Here is a 15,443-nt window from a genome sequence, read left to right as displayed (position 1 = left end):
ACTCTCTAGCTGCAGTGCCAGGACTTCACATTGCGGTGGCTTCTCTTGTGGAGCACGGGCCCTGGGTCACCTGGGCTTAGTAGTTGTGGCACACAGGCTTAGTTGCCCTTCAGGATGCGGAATCTTCCTGGACAGGGATCAAACCCATGTCCTCTGCATTGGCAAGCGGATTCTTTAGCATTGGACTACCAGGGAAGTCCAACTACTTATTTTTTCTTAATTGAAATATAGTTGACATACAATAGTGTGTTAGTTTCAAGTATGCTACGTAGAAATTCGACATTTGCATACATATGAAGTGATCACCATAAGTCTAGTAACCTTTTGTCTGCATACAAATTTATTATAAAATTACTGACCATATTTTTTATGCTATATATTATACCCCATGACTTACTTATTATAACTGCAGATTGTACCTCTTAGTCCCCTTCATCTATTTCACCCACTCCCACTATTTTTAATAAACTTACTAGTTTGTAGTTTATCTCTCTATTTAAAGAATAAAATTGCATATATATGTACATATGACATGTATACATTTTTATAATATTTATATTTTTAATGTATATTAATTTATTTTTGGTTGCCCTGGGTCTTCATTGCTGCATGGGCTTTTCTCTAGTTTCAGCGAGTGTGGGCCACTCACTAGTTGTGGTTTGCAAGCCTCTGATTGCCGCTGGCTTCTCTTGTTGCGGAGTGCGGGCTCTAGGGCACACAGGCTTCAGCAGTTGTGGTACGTGGGCTCAGCGGCTGTGGCTCCTGGGCCCTAGAGCACAGGCTCAATAGTTAGGGCACGTGGGCTAAGTTGCTCCGCAGCCTGTGGGATTGGGGTCTTCCCAGATCAGGGGTCTCACCCTGTCTCCTGCTTTGGCAGGCAGCTTCTTAACCTCTGTGCCACCAGGGCAGCACCTAATATTTGTATTTTGACACGTTCTTAGATAAAAGGCATCTTATCTGTACTGTTCCCCTTATTTCTTTTTAAAATAGAACTATCCTCTGGAGATCACTTTCTTGCAGAATATAGATGATCTCTTTGTTCTAATTTACAGCTCTTTAGCACCCCATCATGAAGAGGTACCATGGTTCGGTTATTCCATCTCCTACTGATAAACATTTGATTGTTTCCAGTGTTTTTCTGTAACACATTACAAAATTGGGCTGTAACAAATAGTCTTGTATGTACATCTTTTTGTATCGTACCTTTGGGACAATTTTTAAGAAGTGAGATGTCTAAGTCAAAACATATATCATTTTGCTAAATGCTGCCAGATTCCTCTCCATGGGGATTGTGCCATTTTGCCTGCCTGCCAGCAACACGAGTGCTTGGTCTCATCTTAGAATGTCTTAATTGAAAGATTTCTCCAAAATACCACATCTAAAGTAAGCCCACACTGAACCAGAACTATAACTCCAATTTTTAAAATAGATATATCCAGAAAAATAGAAATAAATACAGAATATGTTTATGCATGGGCTAGGATTTGTTGTTGTGGTTCAGTTGCTAACCCATAGAGTAAATTAAATGTGCATGAATCCATAATGATAGAAATAAATAAATGAATAATTATGGGATGAAGGACAAGTCTTCTTTTCAAAGGAATTCCAATTAAGAAATGTAGAGGGAAAGAAGGAAACAGAAAACCACTATTGCAGATAATACAGTAATAATTGCTACAGGCAAGAGCCGCTTGTGAGTACTAAAATTAGTGGGCAATAGTTTGAGGAAAAACAGGATATAAGCACAAATCTCAGTGTTTCTCCTTCAAGATATTTATCATTTCCAAAAAAAAATAATGACATTACAGTGAAGATACCTGGCAGATACCACCTTAACCAAAGAATTGGTAATCACTAGTAATAATACATGTTGACATTATGTCATTCTATTGATGTGCTTAGAAGGGGACATTATATCCATGGTGTTCTTCTCCAAAATCTGTAACTTCAGTTTAATAAAGAGAATGCAAGGACACATCAGATAAACCCAAACTGAGGGACAGTTGACCACATACCTGACCAATGACCTTCATGATGGCAAGGGCATGAAAGACAAAGAATGGCTTAGCACTTGTTACAGGTCAGAGCAGATCAGGGATCCCTAACAAGGAAATGTGATGTGGGATCCGGGATGGAATCCTGGAACAGAAAAAGGACACACTTGGGAAAACTGGAAAAATTCTAGAAAGGTCTATAATGTGCTTAACAGTATTGTACCAATATCAGTTTTCTGGTTTTGAACACTGTGCTGTGGTTTGGTTATGTAAAATGTTATCATTAGGGAAAGCTGGGTAAGAAATATGGAAAGTCTCTTACTGTTCTTGCAACAATTTTTCTCTTAATCTCAAAATCAAAAATCACTACAAAATAAAAGTTAAAAGCATAAAATGACCCCACATGCCCTCTTTTCATCCCCTCTTGCTGTCCTTCACAGGGCTCCTCGCTTAGAATGATTGTCTGTTTTCTACCTGACGTCCCCACTGCGCGTAAACTCAGTGGGCACAGGGGCTGGCCTGTCTCGTTGACTGCAGTTTCCCCAGTGCCAAAGTACGGACTTGCATACAATAAGCATGGCTTTCAAATGTGTTGCATAAATGAATTAATTAATGTTCCCAGATATGCCCAGGGAAAAATGATGGAAAATGAGTGTTCTTAGAAAACCTCCAGAGCGTGAGAAGACAGCATAGGCAGGGGTCTTCTCCCACATGCCCAAAGGCAAAATTATGGGACACTCCACCCCCATGCAAGATTAGGAATTCCTACCCCAGATTCTGCAGATGGAAAGAATAATTTACTACCCAGAAACCTTACTTCAAACATCAGCAGTCCCCCCAGGACATCCACAGAAACAGGATTCCTGGCAGGACTTATCTCAGATGGCCAGGAGCCAGAACATAGGTCAAGCAGGGACCACCTCCTGCCCTGCAGCACCCCCACCCGTCCCCCTCGCTGCCTGTCTGAATCTGCCAGGGGACCCGGGAATGAACTTCCCAACTCCACAACCAGCAGCAAATTTTACCGGGAAAACCCAAGAAATCACATTGTACAGACCTTGGCCTTTCCCCTGAATTCCTTCTACAGAGCATCCCACAGCTGCAGCAGGATGGAAGCAGGGCCAGGTCAACTCCGAGGTGGGGAGGTTATGCCGTTTTTGCAGCACTGGATGGTGGAGGGCCACTGCAGTGGAAGGAGCCCAGAGGAGAGCCAGAACTCCTGGGTCCTGTCTCCACACGTGCATAAAAGTGGGAGAAGACTGTGTGCAGTGATCTTTCTTCCTTGAGATCTGATGTTCTGGAATCGTCAGCACGTTCATAAAGAAAAGGCCAGGTGTTGCTTTACCCCCGAGCCAGAACGCAGTGGATGGCCCTACTGGCGTGGCAGGGGGACTGCCTCTCCTGGCCTGGGCATCTTTGGGAGATTCCAGACCTTGGTTAGAGGGGAAAGTGGAGGCTGCGCATGAGTGTGCACTGATAAGGAAATGCTCCTGAATAATTGGATAGAAGCATGTGCCGGGCCACAACCAACTGCGGCCACAGGAGCAGACATGGCTTTGGACGCTTTGATTTCATTTCTGTATCAAATGGTCATTTTGTAGATGTGGATTCTGAGACCCAGAGGATCAAGTGTCTTCATAAAGGTCAGGCAGGTGGAAAGGAGGCTCTTTGAAGCTATCCAAATGCCTTTCAATTGCACTGATACATTTTTATGTGATATAATCTTTCATCCCATAATTTATTTAGAAGAATAAAGCTGAATGTCTATCTTTCATCTTCTATGGCTCTTGAGTCACACATGAAACCCCCATTGGTGCTGGCAAGATGTTCTTACTTTGTTATGTCTGTTAGGTGAGGAAATTAGGGGTTAACCCCCCTCCCACCTCCTAAGGAATGGCCTTCGCTCCTATCCCATGATCCCTGTGCTTTACAAAGCCCTTTCACAGCCCTGAGTGGAAAGGACCCTAGGACCTCCCCCCAACTTCCCAGATGCGCAGACTGAGGCCAACCACAGGAAGGACCTGGTTGCTGACAGAGTCAGGGCAAAGACCAGAAGCCCCAGTTGGAGATCAGAGCATCTCCGCCCCTCAGTGCTGTTTTAGTGGCTAGAGCAGGGGCAGCCAGCCCGGGAACTACCATAGGGAACATGCAAGTCTCAATAAATGCTGCTCCTTAACACTGGCATCTGAGAACCATCTTCCCTAATCCACAGAAGCAACTGCTGAAAAGCCATACATGCATAGGTTCCAGCAAAGAAAGCGGGGCAGGGTGGGGGGTGGGGGAGGGCTCTCCTTTGGCTAGTGACAGTAATGTTTAGTTTATTGCCTCATCTCAGAAGTTTTATCCATTTCTGATGAAAATCATTTTCCTAAAAATGTCCCACCACTAGTGCTTGCCTGGGATAGCTGGGGCAGGCAGTTTCCTGTGCGGCAACTATGGGATGGGGGTTGGGAGGGCATCGCTTTCACAAACCCACAGCACAGAAGCTGGGAGCTGAGGTCAGTCCAGGGGAACAGGGCTCTCTGGACCCAGCACATGCGGGCCCCCAGGTCAGCAAAGGATGCGGAGACCGCGGAGCTTGTTGTCCATGGAGCTGGCCGGTTCCTGGTGGTTCCCTCAGTCCTGGATCCAACGTGAGTCAGTGTCAGGCCTGCAGACAGGTTCCCAGGGACCCACCTGTCAGCGCCCTCTGTGCCCTGGGGGCAGATACACTCAAGGACGCTTTGAGAGGGGTCCAGCACAGGGCATGGCGGGGCGACCCCTTTTCATTCTTGGGGTCACTCCCTGGGACAGCTCACAGCCCGGACCTGTTTCATCCTGCAGATCAGGGCCGCTGCCATAGCCACGTAACAGAGGTGGTCTCTGCAGTTACCTAATCCATGGAAATTGTCCCCAAAGCTGTGTGTGTGTGTCTGTAGGGAGGAGGGGACTCATGTGGTGATATTCATGGCGAGCATCACTCGGCGAGGGTCAGAACCCTGCCCTCCGTGCCCTGCCTGTGTGGAAGGACCTGAATCCACCTGTGTCATGCTGCCCACGAAACAGCCTGGCCCATGGGTGGGCATTTGCTGCGGGTCCAGCCCCCGACAGACAATGGAGGTTCTGTTCCCTCCTCCCTGGTCTGGGGATGAAAAGCCCATCTCCTTCCCAAACACGTGTGTCCACCGGCCCCACCCAGCACAGCTGTTTGCCCATCCCTGGACCAGGTCCCCACCGCGAGGACAGGAAGTGCTCCCACATCCTCCTCCACCACCAGCCTGGTGACTTGTGGTCGCTGAGTCCAGTAGCCAGAGAGAGAATTTTTAAAAAGACTCACAAACATGTAATTAAAATCTCAGTGTTGGTTTTAAGGGAAGGCTTAGGGCGGCTCCCGCCCCTGCTTTGTGGAAACACAGATTTTTAGTGTTTGAAAGTGACAGGAGGCTAAAGTGAGATGCCCTAAATATACTGTCCTGGGCATTTCCGGCAGCTGGGGAAATGTGGGGTTTACTCCACTCCAGCGGTCTCCCGCCCAGACTGTGAGATCAGCCGCGCCACCGGCCCGCCTCGGGCCCCTGCAGTCTGGGCTTTACCCTCGCCTCCACACACAGCTTCCACTCCACCCTCAGACCACAACTCCTGCTGCCCAGAACCCTGGCCCTCCATGGTCAGAGCCCAGCCCACGCTCCGAGGCCAGGATTCCAGCCCTCGCGTTTAGGCCACAGCCAGACTCACACCCCGAGCCCCAGCTCCGCACACCTGTGCGTAGAGGTCCCCTCTGCCTAGAAAGCCTGTCCTCCAAGACTCCTTCCTGTCCTTCAAGGCCAGTTCAGGTGTCGCCTCCTTCAGGAAGCCCCCTCAGATCACGCCATGGGGCCCTTCAGCTTCCCCCGCACTCGACACAGCATCTTTGGGCGCTGTCATCCTACCCCGCCTTCTGGTCCTTCCCGCATCTCCCTCAGGTCCCCCTCCTCCTCCTGCTTGTTCCTCTCACCCTTTGCTGGGTGTCACGGCTGCTGTTTTCCCTGATGCTGCCATTGTCCCTCAGCTCTCGGCCATTGCTCATGCTGGTCCCTGGCGCTATGGTTTCCTCTCCCTTGACATCATGGCACATCCACTCTCACCCCCAAGGCCCAGCTCCGAAGTCAGCTACACGCCCAATCTCCTCTCACCTGCCATCCAGACACCAGCAGGCGCTGGGAGCCCTCGTCCCACTCAAGTGCACTCAGCTATGTCTCTTTTCAGCCTTGGGTCTTATCTGTCTCTCCAGAGGAGGGACCTGTCCTGTACCCCATCTGTGGGTCCAGCAGGATGCTGAGCGGGGCAGGCCGGGTTTGGGGCTCGGGGGCCAGACGTGGACGCTGCCCTGAGCACCACACGGCTCTCGGGGCCCTCTGAGCACCCAGGAGGCAGAGCTGGGACAAGCCTGTTCTTGAGGAGGGAGTCAGGCCCGCCCAGACTGCCCAGGCCCCCGGCTCCCACCCTGGAGCCCGAGCCCGAACCACGAGTGACCGCCAGCCCCGCTCTGCCTTGCAGTGGAGCGCGACCCCGCCCTGGGCCACCAGGAGCCCCACTGGAAGGAGTTCCGCTTTGACCTGACTCAGATCCCGGCCGGGGAGGCCGTCACGGCCGCGGAGTTCCGGATTTACAAGCTGCCCAGCACTCACCCGCTCAACCAGACGCTCCACATCAGCATGTTCGAGGTGGTCCCAGAGCAGTCCAACAGGTGCCTGCCCCACACCCCCCTACACACCCGCTCAAGCCTCTGTCGGAGTGTCTGGTCCAGGCCTGGGGTGCATTTCCCAGAAGACAGAAGGGGAGCTTCCTGGGCAGCCCACCCTCAGAGAAGATGTTTGGCCCAAGGCCTCGTGTCACCATGGGGACAGGCCAGCATCAGCCCTGGATTCAAGTCCCCGCCTTGCTGTCTTGGCTGTGGGACCATGGATGGGTCACTGAACTCCTGAGCTTCAGTTTCCCCATCTGTACACAGGCTCTGTAACACCTTTGTAGAGTAGACAGTGAAATAAGGCCTGGAAGGCACCCAGGCCAGAGCCAGGCGGGTAGATGCCCCACTAATGGTCCCCCGGCGGGCACTGGAAACACAAAGGCAGCTGTGCCGGCCCTCGGTTAATTGTTCTTTCGTGTCCACAGGGAGTCTGACTTGTTCTTTTTGGATCTTCAGACGCTCCGATCTGGGGACGAGGGCTGGCTGGTGTTGGACGTGACAGCAGCCAGTGACCGCTGGCTCTTGAACCGTAACAAGGACCTGGGACTCCGCCTCTATGTGGAAACAGATGATGGTAAGACTGGGGTCAGCACCGAACCTCCCCCTGGGGGCTCCTCCAAGGAAGCTGCTGGCAGCAGACACAGTTGGAGCCCCCTCATCTGGCCCCGAGGCCTGGCCTTTCTCAGGCGAGGGGACCCAGTGGGTAGGTAGAAGGGTCCCACAGCAGGTGGGCCCTACTGTGGCACAGCAGGAAGGCCCCTACTGGCAGAGATCCTCTCCTCCTGCAGGACCAAGACTAGAGCTGCTAAGAGTGAGTTCATGGTTTCCCTCCCCAAGAAATGGGTGAGTCTTTCTACTCTACAGAGCTACCTTGTGCCCCAGGAGTTTCTGTCATGGGCAGAGTGAGGGGATGTGCTCACACCCTTAGGCTCTTAGGCAGAGGCCCGGGTATGAATCTGGACTCTGCAGCCTTCTAAGTCAGTGACCTTGGCAGGTTGCTTGCCTTTCCAAGTCTCAGTTTCCTTATCTGTTAAGTAAGGATCCGTGCCTTCATGCATTCATTCAGCAGGTGTTTGGGGGAGAGCCTCTTTTATCCTGGCAATGGGACTAGAAATGCTGAAGGTGGGCCCATGTTGGTGTGTCTGAGTTATAGCAAGGGGCTGCCGTGGCTGGAGCACAGTGGGACAGGGAGTGATTGTGAGGAGGTTGAGAGAAGTGGCCAAAATATCAAATATGAAATCAGTGTTATTTTTTTTAAGAGCAATGGAGGATGGCAGGATCTGATTCAGCTTTTTATAAAACCACCCTCTGAGACACTCCCCCTCAAGGAAATGTAGCCTCTTCCCCTCCTTCAGTGTGGGCTACACTTGGTGACTTGCTTCCAAAGTGTGCACAGGCTGAGGCAGTAACTTTAGGGAGGACCCTGAGCGGCAACCCCTCAGCCAGGTACTTGAGCTCCCATGAACACCTCATGTAGCTCCCAGACACCCTTGATCTGACAAGATGAGAACACTTCACCTCCGTGGTCTTTATCCTCGAAACCCAGAACCCCAGTCTCATCATGAGAAAACTACCAGACAACCTGAACTGAAGCACATTCTACAGAAAAAAAGACACTGATGGAGAACTAATGAAATCCGAGTCAGTCATGGTGTTTAGTAAATAATAAGAAACCAATATTGGTTCATTAGTTGTAAAAAAGGTACCATAGTCATTTAAATGTTAACACTTGCCAGGTGAAACTGGGTCTGAGCATGTGAGAACTCTATATAATCTTAGAGTATTTTCCCTGAATCCCAACTATTATAAAATGAAAAGTTCATTTATCTTATGTACAAAATAAAGGTCCCCTGACTTCAGTGGGGAGAGTAGACTGTGGGGGACAAGAGCGAAGTCAGAGAGGCCCCAGAGCCTCACAGGGTCGAGGTGGGAGCTGGGGATGGGGGTGCTTGTCCAGGGACGAAACGGAGGAGGGTGCTTGGAGGAGGTGTCGGTGACAGGACTGAGTCAGTGGCTCTTTTTTAACAGGTTTGGTTTTGTTTTTGCCCGAGGTGGGGAAAAACAGAGGAGGAGCAGGTTTGATACAGGAAGGCAAGAGGTCTCCTTCGGCGGGGGTGTCATTGAGGCCCGGCTAGACTATCCATGGAAATGTCGATCCTGGACCGGGAGTGCTGGGGACAGAGGTGTTGGAGCCCGTGACCCAGTTCAGTTCAGTTCAGTCGCTCAGTTGTGTCCGACTCTTCGCGATCCCATGAATCGCAGCACGCCAGGCCTCCCTGTCCATCACCAACTCCCGGAGTTCAGTCAAACTCATGTCCATCGAGTCAGTGATGCCATCCAACCATCTCATCCTCTGTCGTCCCCTTCTCCTCCTGCCCCTAGACCCTCCCAGCATCAGGGTCTTTTCCAATGAGTCAGCTCTTCGCATGAGGTGGCCAAAGTATTGGAGTTTCAGCTTCAGCATCAGTCCTTCCAGTGAACACCCAGGACTGATCTCCTTTAGGAGGGTCTGGTTGGAAAACAACAGAATGGGAAAGACTAGAGATCTCTTCAAGAAAATTAGAGATACCAAGGGAACATTTCATGCAAAAATGGGCTCAATAAAGGACAGAAATGGTACGGACCTAACAGAAGCAGAAGGTATTAAGAAGAGGTGGCAAGAATACACAGAAGTGTACAAAAAAGATCTTCATGAGCCAGATAACAACGATGGTGTGATCACTCACCTAGAGCCAGACATCCTGGAATGTGAAGTCAAGTGGGCCTTAGAAAGCATCACTATGAACAAATCTAGTGGAGGTGATGGAATTCCAATTGAGCTATTTCAAATCCTGAAAGATGACGCTGTGAAAGTGCTGCGTTCAATATGCCAGCAAATTTGGAAAACTCAGCAGTGGCCACAGGACTGGAAAAGATCAGTTTTCATTCCAATCCCGTTACCCAGAAGTGGAGTTTATTGGGGGGGGGGGGGGGGGGGGGGGCGAGTGCGAGTTGATAGGAGTAGCGCGCCTGGGAGGAAGGGCGACGATGGAGAGGGCAGGAGGCCGGCGCCCAGGCTTCCCGGAAGGGACGTCGCCTCGGGGTCTCCTAGCGTCAGGCCCCGGATCCCTCTGGTCCTCCAGATGATCCAGGCGTCCCGCCTCCCGCCTTCGCGGCCTGGGAAGCTCGGCCCCTCGGGCCCTCGGAGCGCGGAGACGGAGCTGAGCGGCGGAAACCAGCCAGGCGGGTGGTTCACGGCTGGGCGCCCCCTGCTCTGTGACGCGCGGGCGGGGACGCACGGTTGCCTCCTGTCCCCGCCTGTCCCCGCTGGGCCCGGAGCCCGAGCCGGAGCGGAGCGGACGATGGCGGCTCTGCGGCTCTTGGCGTCGGTGCTCGGGCGCCGGGTCCCCGCCGGCCGCTCGGGGCGCGCGCTGGCTAAGGGTGGCGCGTGCGGCTTCGCCTGCAGCGCCCGCGCGCGCGCCAGGTTCTACACGGACCCGGTGAAGGCCGTGGGAGACATCACTGACGGCTCGAGGATCATGATCGGAGGCTTCGGGCTTTGCGGGATCCCGGAGAACCTGATAGGGGCGCTGCTGAAGACCCGCGTGAAGGACTTGACCGTGGTCAGCAGCAACGTTGGGGTGGAGAACTTCGGTCTCGGCCTTTTACTGGGGACCAAGCAGATCACCCGCATCATCTGCTCCTACCTGGGGGAGAACTCGCTCTGTGAGCACCAGTACCTGGCAGGCGAGCTGGAGCTGGAGATCACGCCCCAGGGCACCCTGGCCGAGCGCATCCGCGCGGGGGGCGCCGGTGTGCCCGCCTTCTACACCCCCACGGCCTACGGGACCCTGGTCCAGGAGGGAGGCGCACCCATCAGGTACTTACCGGACGGCCACATCGCCATCCTCAGCCAGCCCAGGGAGGTGAGGGAGTTTCATGGGCAGCACTACCTGCTGGAGCATGCCATCACCGCCGATTTTGCTTTGGTGAAAGGCTGGAAGGCCGACTGGGCCGGAAATGTCATCTTCAGGGCCAGCGCCAGGAACTTCAACGTGCCCATGTGCAAAGCTGCCAGAACCTCCGTGGTGGAGGTTGAAGAAATTGTGGATGTGGGGTCCTTTGCCCCAGAAGACATCCATGTTCCTAACATTTATGTAGATCGCATTATACAGGGGGAAAAATATGAGAAAAGAATTGAGCGCTTAACCATCCGGAAAGAGGATGATGAAATATGCAAGTCTTCAGATAACATTAGGACACGGATCATCAAGCGGGCAGCTCTTGAATTTGAGGACGGCATGTACGCCAATCTGGGCATTGGCATCCCTCTCCTGGCCCCCAACTACATCAGCCCCAACATCACCGTGCACCTTCACAGTGAGAACGGGATCTTGGGCTTGGGTCCCTTTCCATTAAAAGAGGAGGTGGACGCAGACCTCATCAACGCGGGCAAGCAGACAGTCACCCTTCTTCCCGGGGGCTGTTTTTTCTCCAGCGATGAGTCATTTGCCATGATTCGGGGGGGACACATCAACCTGACCTTGCTGGGAGCCATGCAGGTTTCCAAATACGGTGACCTGGCTAACTGGATGATACCCGGCAGGAAGGTGAAAGGCATGGGGGGTGCTATGGATCTGGTGTCCAGTTCCAAGACGCGCGTGGTGGTCACCATGGAGCACTGCAACAAGGCCAACGAACCCAAGATCGTGGAGAAGTGCACCATGCCGCTGACTGGGAAGCGGTGCGTGGACCGAATCATCACCGAGAAGGCCGTGTTTGACGTGCACAAGAAGACAGGACTGACCCTGATTGAGCTCTGGGAAGGCCTAACCGTGGAGGACGTCAAAAAGAGCACGGGGAGCCCCTTTGCCATCTCCCCGAATCTCAGACCTATGCAGCAGGTCAAAATGTAGCCCGAGAGTGAACCTCAGTCCCAGAGTGTGTGCTTCTGCCTTCACCTCCCAGGACTGCATTCCAAGGAAGCCACAGTCACAGTTGTACATTTCACCAGCATCTGGCCAGCTTTGTCCTGCCATCCCAGGCTGGCTGCCCCTGGATAGGCTTTGTTTTCTCAGGAGAGATGTGCCTTTAATTAAAAATGAAAGGAAAACAGAGACACTGCCTTTGTATGTCCTGTGAGTTCTGCGAAAGCTCTGTTTCCCTCACCCTCCTCACTGTCTGTGATATTGTTAATGAAAATGCAAGTCCTTGTTCCTGATGCACAGTGAGGCCAAACAATATGAAAACATTGGAGTTTGGAACAAAGAAAGGTTTATTACAGGGCCATGCAAAGAGATGCGTGGTTTATGCCCTAAGAACCCTGAAAACTTTCAGCAAAGCCCTTTTATAGGCAAGGTGAGGAAGGGTCATGGTTAGTTGTTCCAGACTTCTTGGTGACAGATTCTTCACTCTTAAAGTCAGGTCATTGTCAGGTAAGGATGTTCCTGTAAGTCTCTACCAAATGAATGTTATTCTCTGCCCTGACAAGAAAGGAAAAGGTCCCAAGGCACAACTTTCACCCTCCAGGGTCTCAGTCCTAGCTAAGCAGAGGCAGATCTCAGTTGGCAGCTCCCTCAGGGCCAGGTTCCCAGACTCTGCCCAGCTATCATCACTAAAGGAGCCAGGCACCCAACCCAACCAGCTCTTAGGCTCCTCAGGCCGCCCAAAGAGGGGGGAGATCAGGTCCCCAAACTTCGACCCAGGCAGACTGCCACTGCTATCTGGCCACAGAGACAAGGACTGGGGAGAGGTTCACTGCTGCCTCAAGGCCTGGGCCAAGGCTAGTTGGTGGCCTTGGTGAGGGCTCTGGAGCCCTGCAGGATATAGCCCTCAGTCTGTTCCCTGGGCACCCCAGCTCACCTGCTGGCCCAAGCTGGGTGAGCTGGAGGACTTCCGGGAGAAAGCCAGGATCCACCTGTTACCCACTCTCCACCTCATGACCATCACGCCACTGTTTTCTGAATCCCCTCACTAACTGTCCTTTCTTGACAATTGGTGGCTTGTAGGCGGGGCCCATTGGAGAAGGAAATGGCAACCCACTCCAGTATTTTTGCCTAGAGAATCCTGTGGACAAAGGAGCCTGGTGGGCTGCTGTCCATAGGGTTGCATAGAGTCGGACAGGACTGAAGCAATTTAGCATGCATGCATGCGTTGGAGAAGGAAATGGCAATCCACTCCAGTATTCTTGCCTGGAGAACCCCAGGGACGGAGGAGCCTGGTGGGCTGCTGTCTATGGGGTCGCAGAGAGTCGGACACGCCTGAAGTGACTTAGCAGCAGCAGCAGCAGGAGACGCCCATTATAGCACCGACCAATGACTGAACAGGACCAGTAATGGTCACTCACTGACAGTTGGTTCCTTATGGGGGAGCGAGGCACCGACCAATGGCTGAGCAGGACCCGTTGTTGGCAACAGGGTGTGGAGTAATGAGAAGCAGCAATGGCTGCAGGTTAGGGGCTGCCCTCACTGCTCTGTTACAATATTTACCTTAAATTCTTTGCAGCTTGAGATGATCCCACAGTAAGGGTTTCATTGAAGTATCTGCTGTCATAAATGGATCCTGAAATGTAAGGGAAAGTAATGGAGGAGAAACTGTTACGGAGCACAAGTTCTCTCTGCTCACCGCTTGACGGATCAACCAATCTGGAGACAAGTTTTAGGGGCAAGGAAGAATAACTCTGATAAGAAAGCTAGCAGGCCGAAAAGATGGCAGACTGGCGTCTCAAAAAAACCATCTTGTGCCAGTCCCAATGTGGGCCCCTTTTAGGCAGAGGAGGGGGAAAGGACTACTGCAGTGCCAGCCAGTGGCTTACTGGGACCACTAACAGTTGCTTGTTGACAGTAGTTCATTTGGGGGAGGGTCTTGGGAGAGGTCCCGCCCCTGTTCCCCACTGCCAATGTCCATTTCACAGTCTTGTGGTAAAAAGGGGTAAGGATCTTTCTGACTACTTCCTGTTGAATAGGGGCAATGAGGGGATGATTCTGAAATGGAATTGATCAGCTTTGGGTTGAGAATATTCGTTAAAATTTTAATAAGCACTACAATTCTTTATCTTGAGAATATTCGTTAAAATTTTAGTAAGCACTACAATTCTTTTTCTTGAGAATATTCATTAAAATTTTAGTAAGCACTACAATTCTTTATCTACAACTATTTGAACATAATGAAATCCTTCTATGAAAGTGAAAATATTTATTTATTTGGGGCTGCATCGGGTCTTAGTGGCGGCACGTAGAATCTTTGTCGTGACCTGCAGAATCTTCCGTTGTGGCACACAGGTTCACAGGTTTCTCTCTAGTTATGGTGCATGGGCTCAGTAGTTGTGGCGTGCCAGGCTTATTTGCCCCACAGCATGTGAGATCTAGGTTCCCAGGGATCAACCCCACATCCCCTGTATTGGAAGGCAGATTCTTAACCACTGGACCACCAGGGAAGTATCTACCATGAAATTTTAATCTCAGTACTTACCCTTTTCAAAGAGTAACCTTAAATCTTCTGAGGGTTCACAAACCCATTGCTCTCTAGGGCTCTCAGGAGTTGGGTCATTTTCTCCCTTTTGAAAATATTTATTTGGCGGTACATAGGACCCAGTTCCCTGACCAGGGATGGAACCCAGGCCCCCTGCAATGGGAGCATAGAGTCTTAGCCACAGGACCAGAAGAGAAGTCCCAAGAGCTGGGTCATTTTCTGATGACAATGGGGCTATCTTAATCCAAGTGAGATGAATTCATGGCTTTACTCCAATTAAACTGACAGATGAGTGCATGATAAGGACCACATGTGGTCCTGTCCACTTGCGATCAGCTGATGCTCAGGCCCTTATTCTCTCTGGGTTTGAAGGAGAGAAAACTATCTTGGTCTCCAGATGCAAAAGGATACGAGGCTACCTCAGTTGGATAGTCATACCTGCTGGAAGCAAACTCATGAACAGAGGTTAGTATAGTGGTTAGTATAGTGCCCAGAGTTTTCACAGAATTGGCAACTGCTAGATCTTTCAGAGCACTTATAGATTCTCCTGCCCAGGCAGCCATCTGCTATGACCACAATGATACAATATTTCAGAGGGGCTTAATTTAAGCCTACTTCTGGGAACCACTCTGACTAGTAGCAGGGCAACTGGCAAGGCTGTATCCCAAATTAAGTTAGTCTCTTCACATATTTTAGCAATGCTCCTTTTTAATGTATGGTTCATTTTCTTGTTTTTTTCTGCTGATTGTGTTCTCCAGGATGAATGTAGCTTCCAAGTAATTTGCAGTGCCTTAGACACTTGTTCGGTTTTGCTAGAGACAAAAGCAGGCCTATCATCACTTTGAAGGGAGTGAAGCAGTCTGAATTGGGAGATTATTTCCTTAAAGAGGGCTTCCCTTGTGGCTCAGACAGTAAAAAATCCACCTGCAATGCAGGAGACTGGGGTTTGATCCCTGGGTTGGGAAGATTCCCCTGGAGAAGGGAACAGCTACCCACTCCAGGATTCTGGCCTAGAGAATTCCATGGACAGAGGAGCCTGGCAGGCTACAGTCCATGGGGTCACACAGAGTTGGACACAACTGAGCAACTTACACTTTCACTTTCCTTAAGGAGAACCTTAAGCATCTCTGAGGCTTTTTCTTTCCTGGTGGGATATGCCTCCGCTTACCCTGAAAGAGTGTGCACAAATGCTAGTGGGCATCTGAAATTTCCTGTGACTCAAAGCATTTGAGTAGTCTGTTTGCCAGTCCTCAGAGGGCCAGGCTCCTCTGTGTTGAGTCCCTATCTGAGGAGGT

General features: G+C 51.2%; 2 protein-coding genes across 2 annotated transcripts in view; both read left to right on the top strand.

The window, feature by feature from the left end:
* BMP8A (bone morphogenetic protein 8a) overlaps window positions 1–15,443 on the top strand; it is a 38,214-nt gene that overhangs the window by 7,902 nt on the left and 14,869 nt on the right. The window contains exons 2-3 of the mRNA XM_061122307.1: window positions 6,510–6,699; window positions 7,125–7,273. Coding sequence (XP_060978290.1) covers window positions 6,510–6,699; window positions 7,125–7,273 — 339 coding nt within the window. The remainder of the gene's footprint in view (window positions 1–6,509; window positions 6,700–7,124; window positions 7,274–15,443) is intronic.
* Window positions 10,041–11,683, top strand: LOC133040372 (succinyl-CoA:3-ketoacid coenzyme A transferase 2, mitochondrial-like). The gene has a single exon (XM_061120088.1). It carries the CDS (start codon window positions 10,041–10,043, stop codon window positions 11,592–11,594), a length of 1,554 nt encoding a protein of 517 aa, XP_060976071.1. The 3' UTR covers window positions 11,595–11,683.

The sequence above is a fragment of the Dama dama genome, chromosome 20 (genome assembly GCF_033118175.1).
Source record: "Dama dama isolate Ldn47 chromosome 20, ASM3311817v1, whole genome shotgun sequence".
NCBI classification, from domain to species: domain Eukaryota; kingdom Metazoa; phylum Chordata; class Mammalia; order Artiodactyla; family Cervidae; genus Dama; species Dama dama.
Note: the sequence above shows the minus strand (reverse complement) of the source record. Positions and strands in the feature narration are given on the sequence as shown.